The following is a 12,376-nucleotide window of genomic DNA, read 5'->3' as shown; positions in this document are numbered from 1 at the left end:
TGGATTAGTAATGTGGAGACTAACCCTGTAAGTCAAAATAAATAAATACATCCAACACACAGAGAAAAATCCTTTATTTAACCACAATGTAGTTTTGATGCGTTTTTCTTCCAGGAGATGCAGATTTGGTGTATAAATTCCAGCACCAAATCTGCGTCTCCTGGCAGAAAATTGTAGAAGAACTGTAGCTTAATCCGTTTCAGTGCAGTTTTCTGCCAGAAGATGCACATTTGCTGCTGAAATGTCAGATTTCTGCACCAAATTTGCATCTCCAGGCAGAAAACTGCACCAAAATGGCATCAAAACCGCAGTTTTCTGCAAGGAGATGCAGATTTAGTGTTGGAATTTATACACCAAAAAAAAAGTGCATCAAAAGCCGGAATCATCGTTGGACGTCTTGGTGTGGATTACGTCGGACCTGGGTGTTTTGGGAATTAATAAATTGAAGAAAGGGGGCGTTTTGTTTTGTTTTTTAAATAAAGAATTTTTCTGTGTTTTGTGTTTTTTCTTTTGACTGACAGGGTTAGTAATGAGGGGATCACATGAACCCCTCCACATTACTAATCCAGGGTTTAGTGCAGCTGTGATTTTTGAAAAATAACAGCTGTAATTAATCCCTTATATTACTCCAATTGCCACATCTCATGGATGTGACAATTCAGTGGTGGCTGTGAAGTACAATTTTTAGTCTGGGGGGGCAATAACCAAGGGCCTCCGCAGCCTGAGAATATCAGCCACCAGCTGTCTGCTTCATCTTGGCTGGGTATCAAAATTGGAGGGGACTGTACATCGTATTATTTTTAATTATTTATTTAAATAATTAAAAAAAGCTGCATTGGGTCCTTCACACAGCCAAGATAATGCACACGCCTGTGGGCTGTAGCTGTATGGTTTTTCTGCTCTGGGTATCAATATATGGGGACCCTACTTCACGTTTTTAATTAATTATTTATTTTTACACCACTATAGGGATGCAGACAGTGCGTGTGATTCCAACCAATCACAGACGCTGTAACAAAGGGTGGGGTGCGATCTGACTGCAACCAATCACAGACGCAGGGACTAACTGGGGGCAGGAGAAGCAGTGAATATGCATGAGAGCTAATGATCGGACCTGAAAGTAGTGTTACAGCTGTGGGAAAGGTAGGTAAACATAACTGTCCTGCTTTATTCCTTATTTTATTTTTTTTTGAGCACCCCTAGCCCTTACTAATACCATCTTATAACACATATGATCGGGTCCTATAGTCTATATGAGGCTCAGCGTCTGGAGTCAAGTTTGGATGCCGACCCGATTTTTTTTTTTTTTTTTTAAGTCACTGCTGGTTTGGCAACCGGAATATCCATGGGTTTTTGCTTATCACTAGAGTCTCCTTGTATGGTCAAAACACAACCATTACATACTACCTAAAAAGGGTACATTTATAAAAGATCTCAGTACAGAAAAAAATTAATACATCCAGTTATGGAACATATTCATTATTATTACAAGTTCTATTGATTAAAATGTACTTTGTCCGTTTATTACAAAATATTCAACCTTACCTTCAGAGTACTGTTCAAAGTTCTAATTTTGTGCAGTTTTTCATTGATTGAAGGATTTTTGCAACGTTTAATGAAAGATTTTCTCAGTTCAATTTTAGATGAGGGACGACGCTCTCCAATAGGTGATAAACTGGCTTCTTCTAAAGATTTGTATAATTTCTCCATTTCATCATCATCTTGAGCTTGCAGACAGAAATAAAAAAATATTTAAGAAAAAAAACTTTCATCAATGTTATCACCACCACCAACACAATGGATAGTAAGTGTCAAACAATAGGTAACTGTAGGGTAGTTTTTATTCAAATAAAAAAAACATACACACAGGGAAAAATAGTTTAACTCTACATTTACTGAGTTAGATATTGAGGTGTCTGATAAACGCCTATCCATTACTAACCCCTGGGCTTGATGCCAGCAGTCAAATCACATCAAACCCAAACGTATTACAGTACTTCGATCGCCACTGCACCAGGTCAGTCTGGAGAGCCGGGCAAAGTGCCAGAATTGGAGCACCTAATGTATACGCCACTTCTGATGTGGCTGCGGGCTGCTATTTTTAGGCTGGGAGGGGCCAAATAACCATGAGCCCTGCCAGCTTGATAATACCAGTCCCCAGCTGTCTGATTTACCTTGGCTGATTATCAAAGATAGGGCTGAGCCCACAACATTTTTTTTAAGTTATTCATTTAACTAATTAAAAATAATAATAAAAAAAAAAAAAAAAGAGTGGGATCCCCTCTATTTTTTTTTTATAACCAGCAAGGTAAATCTGACAGCTGAGGGTTGCAGTATGCAGTTGCCTTATCTGCGCTGGTTATCAAAAATAGGTGAGAGACTACGTCATTTTTTTAAATTTATTCCCTATCCACATTTGCTTGCAGGTCAATTGCTAGCATTTTGCTTCCTTTTTAAGCCGCCTAGCTCATAGTATAACTATTTGCAGCCATTTTACAACATAGATCTTTGGGTCTCCATTGACTCCATCAGGTCCTGGGTCAAGTACTGGTGCAGAACCAAACTTTTATCTAAATCCATTTGAGCCTGGTGAATCCAAATGTTCATGGGTCCACTCATCTCTATTCACCATCTTACCTAGATGTGGTGGAAAATTACTGCCAAGGAAAACATTGCACTGTATGATCACAATGTTTGCAAACTGAAATGCATTGTGAGCTGTGAAACTCATGTACATAGCTCCCAACCATCCCAGAATCAGAGCTTTTTTTTCCCCCAGCTCCTCCTCAGGGGTTGCTGCTGGCATTGCAGTGCATAAATTAGAATAAACATGTTCCTCTGCTTTGTTCTTCCCAGGACTAGAATTCATGAATTGTTTGTCTGTAGCTCTACCATTAGGCCACTTGCTGGACTGATAAATAAATAGGACTCAAACCAACAACTTTTAAACAGTTCAGCATGAAATAAGGTATTGAGCCACAGACTCTAGGTATGACAATTGGAGAATTTGGTATATGTGAAGCTGCATTGCAGGCTGCGACTCCACAGCCAGATTATAATGGACATAGCGATACATTATACATAGCACTGCATCTCTATGTTCTGCATTCTAAAGAGAAAATGAAAGATTTTTTTTCTTCTAGTAAAATTACTAAAAGATTAAAAAAGGGGGAGGGGGGAGGGAAAGCGGGTCTAGAACTCTAAAGTCTGTATAGGATATTGCAATCATAGACGGCTATGTCCACAACTCTACAGAAGCAAGGCATGCTTGCAAGGGATGCGAAAGGCAGGTGTATTTTTGAGAGTGCTTCATGCAAAACATCTTTGTAAGCTTGAAAATGGGGGTCAACTGATGCCAGTCAAGTGCTGTGTGTGTGGCCCAATTTTGGGAAACAAGGGAGACTGTGGTTGGAGTCCCCTTGCTTTTGAAAAAAGAACCAAGATGAATAAGACAAGGATCACAGAGGACTTTTCTTCCCCTGTGTCAGCCAGGGGAGGCAAAAGGCTGGTGTATTTTTGAGAGTGCTTCATGCAAAGCATCTTTGTAAGCTTGAAAATGGGGGTCAACTGATGCCAGTCAAGTGCTGTGTGTGTGGCCCAATTTTGGGAAAAGTTAGTGTCCGTGGGTTTGGTGGTTAAGCAACAGTAACATTTGCTGAAGAAACACCATCTGTTACGGGGGGACTGGCAGATTTGGATAAGGTGGTATATACTATATTAGCGCTATCTAAAAAAATAAAGAAGAAAATAAAGAGAAAAGTATATATCCCAATCGCCAGTCGGTGTCCACCGTGCTCCCAGATGGAAAAGGAGATGTTCGCAACTGGAAGGTTAGGCGGAGGATACAGAGCTGGGTGACTCAAACTAATATTAGCCTGAACCGAGTTAGATGACACTAGGATCTGTAGACTGGGATCCTGTTAGAGTCACAGGGTCCACACACCCACCCAGCCCAGAAACTCCCTGTTAACAACACAGGGGCCATTGGGTACGCTGTCCGTGTGCGTAGGGGCCACACCTGTGGACAGCAGGCGCATAAGCAGCAGGCCTGTTAATGCCACAGGGCTGCACTAGCAGGACTGGTAGGACAGGAGCTGGTCTTAACCGTTCTACGTTACCAATTGTGGTGGCGGCCTGCATTGACGCCCTGTCCGTGCCTACCTGTGGCCTAAAGCCGCAATGGGTTCAACACATGGAGGTGTGCTCTCTCTTAGCATAAAAGAAGACTGCGCACCTCCTTGTTGGCTCCAGCCCCTTTAATAACCTGGGTCCGCCCCAACCCAGGGTGGGCCACAATGCACCTCCAGGAGCCAATAGCAGAGTGCCACGTCATCAGTGATATAACCAGTGGCCTATCCGGAACCGCCACTTCACTGATGACCTCATGGTAGTCACACCCCAAACACCTCACCAGTCATCGTGTGACGAACAATGATGATGTGCCAAGTCATAGGGGCGGGCCTCTGCGAGCCAGTCCGGAGTGGCCACATCATCAGGACACTTGATGCCCTCTGGCCTATCATGGACTTCCACCTCATGGACATGGTCAGTGAGTTCCTTACCGGACCCAGGCTCTGATGCACTAAGTGCCTGAGCATGTTCAGTAGCATGAACAACAGTCTCAGAAAAAAGACTATCAGCGTCAGCATGCTGTCTAGGCACAACACAGGACTTAGACACGGCCAGAAGTCCAAGTACCTGTGCAAAGAGTCTTTCCGCACTAAGTGTGGGAGCATGCGCTGTAGCACGAACTCAGGACTTAGCCTCAGGAATGGCAGAGTCAGGCTGAGCATACTCACTAGGCAAAACACGGGACTTAGGCTGGGGTAAATCGGCACAAGCATGCGCACTAGCCGCCTCTCCACACTTAGACGTGGAGGAGAAAGCAGCCAGTTGGGCAACCCGAGGCCCAGCCCAAAATGGCAGTTGATGCCTGGGCGCAACTGGATCCGCAGCCGGCTGCTTGCCTTTACGGCGGCACCAATTCGTAACACCAACTACCAGCCAAAATAACAGGTGTACTTCTTCCCGTGGATAATCTGATATGATCCCTTTTTTCACGGACACGACCATCGCTACCAAATGTAGAAGAGGCACCAAAACACCAGCTGCTTCAATGGATCTCAAGTGCTCCATAAAGTGGCCTCTCCTCCACCTCAAGTTCAATATCCTAAATACTCCATACCTCTGTGGTGTCAACCCAATCGCACTTGCTTCCTAACAGCTCTCAAGTTTCAACCAGCCCTGCTGAGTATGGGATAACAGAGATGGTCGAGTCTACATAGCTGTTCAGTCACACTATAGCCTGGGAATCAGAGGTCTGCTCCAAAGCTGCAGTGAGTACAGACAATGAAGTTATTATTATGATGATATATATTTATATATATATATATAAAAATAAATAAATAAATAGATAGATAGATACATATATATATATATCTATCTATCTCAACATTGATTCCATGGTGCTGTACAGAGAAGGGGGTTACATACAGAATACATATACAAGTAACAATAGACAGAGTGGTACAGAGGGAAAAGGGCACTGCCCTTGCGGGATGAGGAGACAGTAGGTGGGGTGTAGGTTGGGCGGCAGCTCCGCACGGTGGTGGGGTCATTGAAGGTTATAGTGATTTCTGAACAGATGAGTTTTCAGGTTCCGTTTGAAGCTTGCGGGTGTAGCAGATAATCTGACGTGTTGAGGCAGCGAGTTCCAGGAGACAGGGGAAATGATCAGCACAGATGCCCAGAAGCTTTGTGAGTCAGATCAAGGCCCTCATGAAGAAGGTGCTGAGCATAATGTACACCCTCGTTCCCAAACAGTAAATCCTCCTGGTGGAGACAATGGGAAACATAATGAGGAGACTCAGATACCTGATTGGAACAACAACTTTACTATTCGGTCAGGGCAGGAAGAGGTTGTGTCGGAGGACTTAGGACGAGGGGAATGAAAACACACAGGGTGATGATGAGGTTGGAGACCACACTTACTGTCAAACCAAAGTCACCCAGTCGATGAGGTCAGCAGAGGAGGTGGAGGAGGATGCTACTGATGACGAGGTTACATTGCATCTTCCTGGACAGAGACAAAGTACTGGAAGCACGTCAACAACTTTATCCTCAGCCACAACTCTGACTCTGAGCAGAAGTCATGGTGGTTATGCAGGTCGCATGGGCTCTATGCCTTGCCTAGCCTGGGCCTTTTTTGACATCGCAAAGGATTACCCAAGTCAGGTAATGTGTAAGATTTGTCAACAATCTCTAAGTAGAAGGCAAAAACTCACAACTTTGAGTACTTCGTCCATGAAGTGTTACATGGATATGAATTTATAGCGTGAGGGTGTATTGCTCAGCTTTATCCACTGTCAATGCAACATGCTTATTTGCCGTTCATTGCATGCATTGTTTCAGACTACACACAAGGGGCTGTTGTTTTTTTGCATCTGCCTTTGTCTGTTTGGTCACTATAGCAATAGCAAAATGGTCTTTGGCTGTGGACTTGGAAATGCTGTCTATGAACAGAAGGAAAAGCTAAAGGTGTGTGTTACAGCAAGGAGCCACAATGGAAACACTTCGGTCAATTGTGAGGGGAGTTGTGTTGTGTTGTTCCTGAAGAGGTTTACTTTCAATTCCCTGCAAGGGGTGTAGAGGTGGAACTGGAAACTAGAAGCAGGGTAGACGGGAAGAGAAGGAGGACTCGAGTGCGGAGGGTTGAGGAGTGTGGAAGGGAGCAGAGGGTCTCTCATGCTAGCCAGGCCCTGCGGAGTGCAGTAGCTGAAAACGGGGGAGAACGGGTACCTGTGGGTCAGCCTGAAAGACACCCAGAGAGAGGTGGCCGAGTAAGGGGATCACTGGTATTCCAGCACGCAAGGGGAGACAGGTCCCCAGAGCAGACAGCTAATCATCCAGAGCTGCTCAACCTTCAGGTGGGGGTACTTCACGCCCTCACCACCACAACACAGAGTCCGAGCCCAAGCAGCAACCAGGAGGCCCATAAGGGGATAGGGCCAGAAGCCATCGCACCAAGGTCTACGCTGTCGGCAGACGGGCCAGAGAGGGGAGTGGGGGTCAGAAACCGCTTCCCTGGAGGAATACTACCATACTTCTTGTAAGGGGTCCTCCCAAACAAAAGGAGTGCAAGGAGGGCGAGTGGACAGCTACCCTCAGAACGGCCTTCTGGGATTCCTGGTTCCACTTGGTTATCACAGTGTCGCCCGGGCATCTCACAGTAACCAAACAGTGAGTAAACACGTTAAAAGACTCCCTGGACTGTGTTTGAGTCATTCTGCGCCTTGTGATTCCACACCACCTAACTGCACCTTCCAACAACTCCTGGCGTCCCTTAACCTGCAGTGGCGGTCCCCTGACCGCAATACCGAGAGTGGCGTCACGAAAATCCTAAAGAGAAGGTTCCCTACCTGTGACCAGACCGTCCCGTGGAGTCCCTGAAGGTAATGCACCAGACCGCTGCAGCAGCCCTGGGCTCCCCCCACACACACACACACACACACACACTTACTCCTGCTACGCAGAGGGATTACCAGGTAGTAGGCAACTGAATTGATTGTTCTATTCTTTCAGTTTTATGCATGGTTCTTATTGTTTTTTTTGGGAAAGTTAAACAATCATTTAGCAACCCAACTGCCTAGAGTCCTTTTACTGTTGCGTGGTTTTGCTGCATACTGGGGAGCCCACCCTGTACTAGAATTTAGATGAAGCATAAGTCGCAATGGGAATTTCACTGTGCTACAATACGGCCTTGCGGGGCTGTGCAACCACCGCCTGCCCCATCAAGTGCATCTGTGTGCTCTTCATCCTCTGTGACTGTGGGGACAGCAGTCACAAATGCTTTTTCACGCTGACCTTCCACCCCTTTACCCGCAACAGGGAGTGTGATTGTCATGTCGTCAGTTGTTTTGGAAGTGGAAACAGCTGGTGGTGTTGAGCTCTCTCAGACATCGAGAGAACCACCTGTGGATGAAGGCAACATTATATCCACGCCTGCACCTTCGTCACAGATTGGCTGGACTACCTGCAGTTAATAATTGCGTAGCAGAAATGGAAAGGGGTGTAGAATGCACATGTGGTGTACCTTGCTTGACAGCAAAGGAACACTAAGGTAGTATCCCAGACACTTTTAGGATGGCAGAAAAAGTGTCAGTTCTTTGAGCAAATAAAATTGCGTGGCAAAAGTGGGCAGGTGGGTACAGTGCCCGGGTTCTGTGGGTCCGTGGACAGGAAAGGAACAGTAACTTAGTATTCCAGACACATTTAGGATAGCAGAAAAAGTGTCAGCTCTTTGGGCAAATAAAATTGCGTGGCAAAAGTGGGCAGGTGGGTACAGTGCCCGAGTTCTGTGGGTCCGTGGACAGTTAAGGAACAGTAACTTAGTATTCCAGACACATTTAGGATAGCAGAAAAAGTGTCAGCTCTTTGGGCAAATAAAATTGCGTGGCAAAAGTGGGCAGGTGGGTACAGTGCCCGGGTTCTGTGGGTACCAGGACAGGAAAGGAGGCCTCACTTTCTATCCCTCCTAATGATGAAATGCAGCAAGAAATTCCCCGAGCTTAGGTACACAGACGCTGTTATCTGAAGCTGTATAAAGCGTTTCCACAGACCTGCCTGTCAGCTATGGCTCGGAGCGCCTGGAAATCAGTCCTGAAAAGGGCTGAAAAAAAACTGCAGTCCCTAATCTGTACAGCGCTGTGTGTATAGCGTGGAGCGGCGACAGGAGCGGCGGCAGTAGCAGCGTGAGCGGTGACTGTCACCCACACGCAGAAAGCAGATAATGGCGGTGTGAGGGAAAATGGCCGTATTTATAAGGCAAGGACATGTGACATTCACAGCCTATGACACATGCCCTTACTTGTCTGGCAAAAAGTACACTTAGCTGTGTGTGTGTCTGTGATTGGCTGACATCCTGGTCCGCCCCACTGCACGCGCGCTTAGGAAAGAAAAAAAAAAATTGGTGATCGGCATTATCTTAGCACTCAGCTGCAGCACAGATCTAAACCGCGTCCCCCCCGCACACTATACGCTGAAATTTTATAATAGTGTGAATCACAGTGACTCACACTATTAAAGTGAAAAGCCAGCTAGTAAATAGCTAGGCTTTTTGCTGATCGAACCATTCTCAAACGTAACTCGAGCTATCGAGCTTTTAGCAAAACGCTCGAGTCAGATCTGGAGCACCCCCCAAAATCACTCGACCATGAAATTGGCGAACCTCGAACCTCGCTCATCTCTAGCTGTGAGGGGATGTAAAACTTAATTATTGTTTAAATATTTTTATTTGTATTATAATTTATATATTAAATTTTTTTTTGAACATTAAAAAATCGTGAAAATTTGTGTGTCATCATTCTAGTGGAATGTGTATAAAAACGGGGACCGAGGTGTATTGGTAATAAGTAAAAAACCAAGGGAGAAAGTGGTAAGGAGAAATATCTTTTTTAATTAAAATATTATTTTATGTAGGATTACATAATAAAAATGGGTGAAGATGTGTTCAGAAACATCTTATCAGGTGTTGAAATGAGAACAACTGTGGTGTTATATTCCTGAAGTTATATCAAAAGCCTCTGGATTTGGTGCTGAAAAAATACCTATTTGTATATATAAGAACTCCATAAACTTTCGTCAGTGTGGATAAAAATACCGGGATGCAGAAGAAACTACATCTATGTGAAATAAGCAAGTGCCAGTGCAAATGTGGAGTTGCGCATGCCTGAAAAGATAATGAAAGTTCAAAACCGTGGGAAAAAGGGATTTTTCCGCATGCGCAGGGGTAAGGTAAATAAAGTACAAGAAAATTGGAAAAATATGAAACGCGAGCTGCAAGAGTCAAGCCAGTTAAGATTAAAAGAAAGAAGGCATATAGCAGGCATGCTGATGGAGTGTATGAAATGGAGAAATGCTGAACTGTGTTGCTCAGGGAATGGGGTACTCGGTCCCGGGCAGTGTATAGCTAGGGAATGTCACTTTGGTGGCCATTGCCCGGTCCCGTAACCTGAGTGCTTTTTAGTGGGGAGTATTTACAGGAGAGATTAAAGTCATTGGTGTGACACCACCTGCTGGTTGCGGTTAATATGGGGAAACCGCCGCTGCTGGATTGGTTACCCCTAGGGCTGGTGGTAATGGCAGTTATGGTGGTAGGCCCTCCACAGGTAGGGCTGAGCCCAGGGAGATGTGTGACAGGGTCTTTCCCCGTTAATAATGGGGGCAACACCGTGGTTGTAGTTAACAGTCTTTACTCACTCTTGACCCTTGGACATCTGGTTCATGTCCCTGTAGTTCCAGTGCCAGTTGATGACTCGGTTGCTCTGTCCCCGGCACCCTCAGTGTGGTTGGGTCCCAGTAGGGTGGAGCAGTTTGGGGCCCAACTGTCCCTTTTTGTGTCAGTCTCCTTGTCCGTACGGTGGGCTGTGTGGACCCTGTAGGGCTGGTCTGTGTCCCAAACCCTGATCCTTGCTTTACTGCTGGTGCTCTGTGGGTCAGTGAGGTCTGTGGAGGTCCCCTCACTGGGCAGGTATTTGCCAGACCGTATGAAAGTAGCATCTGACCCAGGGCCCTGTTCCCCGTCGGTGCTCTGGTCCCAGCGGTACTTGGGTGTACCTGCCCTGGCGACCACTCTCCTGTGCCCCCGGGTCACCGTTACACGACCCAGCTTTCAGGAAACTCTCCTCTCTCCTACTTCACTGCACTGACTAACTGCTGTCCCCTCCCACCAGGCTGCCTAGTCCCCTGGTCTGGCTCCGCCCTCTAGGTGGTCATCCCCTTGTGTCCGACTAGCCAATTACCCCTGGTGTGGAGTGATAACTAGGATTCTGGTGTGTCTAGATGTTTCTGGCACTGGTGTTCCAGATCCCAAGGGGTAGGCCCTGCATCCTGGCGAGGATGCAGTTCCTAGTAGTGCCCTGAGTAGCTCAGGGGCGCTACACAACACTTGTTGCTAAAGAGAGGACAATAGGGGGTTAAGAAATAAAGATTAAAAAGAAGGTAAAAATATTCCCAGATACAATATTCTCAGATAAAAATACTAGTTAAAATAAAAATAAAAAGGGGCAGGGAAACTATGTCCTGATTATGATTTAAAAACAAAATTATTAAAATAATATAAATGGGAAGCTTATAACCTGTACAGCGAGTAAAATACAATGAACAATATGTAGAATATAAAATATGCACAATAAAAATAAGTTATAGTAATAATAAAATTCAAAGTAATAAAAATAATTAATAAAATAAATTGGAGAGCTGGGGTGACTGAGGAAAAGGCTGAAATGGATGGGAAAAGACAGAAACAGGCACAGCCTGTAGAAGGTGCCTGACTGCATTTCTGGTGTCTTTGAATAACATGGTCAGAGGAGCACGCGGCGTTTAAGTAGTCGCCAGAACAGCTCTCAAACCAAAGTAAAAGAGGGGAAATTGCTAAGAAACAGTTTCTAGTGCCTAATTATTGTAATAAAATGTCAAATCAAGCCCCGAACTCCCAAAAAAAGCCACTTTAGCATATGTTCACAAGTTTCGTTTTTTACATTTTTCCTTTTTTGATTAGAAAGGGCTGTAACCTATACATTATATTGGTATCTGTCTCACACCTCCTTTTTAGAGACATATTTGACAGCACTTTAAAAAGTCAGCTACAATGTGCCCGTTGGGATGTTGACCTTGCCCTCCTCCTCCTCCACCAGCACCACTGGCTCCAATGGCCCTCTAAGGGCCACTGGCTGTCCTTAAATCTCAGACTTCTTAGGGCTCTCAGGTGGGCCCTGTAACATACATTGGGGAGGGATGGCAGTCATTTGTAGTTTTCTGTGTCCCCTACAGTTAGGTCCAGAAATATTTGGACAGTGACACAATTTTCGCGAGTTGGGCTCTGCATGCCACCACATTGGATTTGAAATGAAACCTCTACAACAGAATTCAAGTGCAGATTGTAATGTTTAATTTGAAGGTTTGAACAAAAATATCTGATAGAAATTGTAGGAATTGTACACATTTCTTAACAAACACTCCACATTTTAGGAGGTCAAAAGTAATTGGACAAATAAACCAAACCCAAAACAAAATATTTTTATTTTCAATATTTTGTTGCGAATCCTTTGGAGGCAATCACTGCCTTAAGTCTGGAACCCATGGACATCACCAAACGCTGGGTTTCCTCCTTCTTAATGCTTTGCCAGGCCTTTACAGCCGCAGCCTTCAGGTCTTGCTTGTTTGTGGGTCTTTCCGTCTTAAGTCTGGATTTGAGCAAGTGAAATGCATGCTCAATTGGGTTAAGATCTGGTGATTGACTTGGCCATTGCAGAATGTACCACTTTTTTGCACTCATGAACTCCTGGGTAGCTTTGGCTGTATGCTTGGGGTCATTGTC

The 12,376-nt window shown here is 45.0% G+C and overlaps 1 protein-coding gene across 1 annotated transcript in view; it reads right to left on the bottom strand.

Annotated features, from left to right (window-relative positions):
• Positions 1–12,376, bottom strand: part of IPCEF1 (interaction protein for cytohesin exchange factors 1) — a 419,927-nt gene that overhangs the window by 14,394 nt on the left and 393,157 nt on the right. Inside the window, exon 10 of the mRNA XM_075339684.1 lies at positions 1,546–1,727. Within this exon, the coding sequence (XP_075195799.1) occupies positions 1,546–1,727 (182 nt within the window). The remainder of the gene's footprint in view (positions 1–1,545; positions 1,728–12,376) is intronic.

This window comes from Anomaloglossus baeobatrachus, chromosome 3 (genome assembly GCF_048569485.1).
Source record: "Anomaloglossus baeobatrachus isolate aAnoBae1 chromosome 3, aAnoBae1.hap1, whole genome shotgun sequence".
Taxonomy (NCBI): domain Eukaryota; kingdom Metazoa; phylum Chordata; class Amphibia; order Anura; family Aromobatidae; genus Anomaloglossus; species Anomaloglossus baeobatrachus.
The sequence above is the reverse complement of the archived record's forward strand: the minus strand, read 5'-3'. Positions and strand labels throughout refer to the sequence as shown.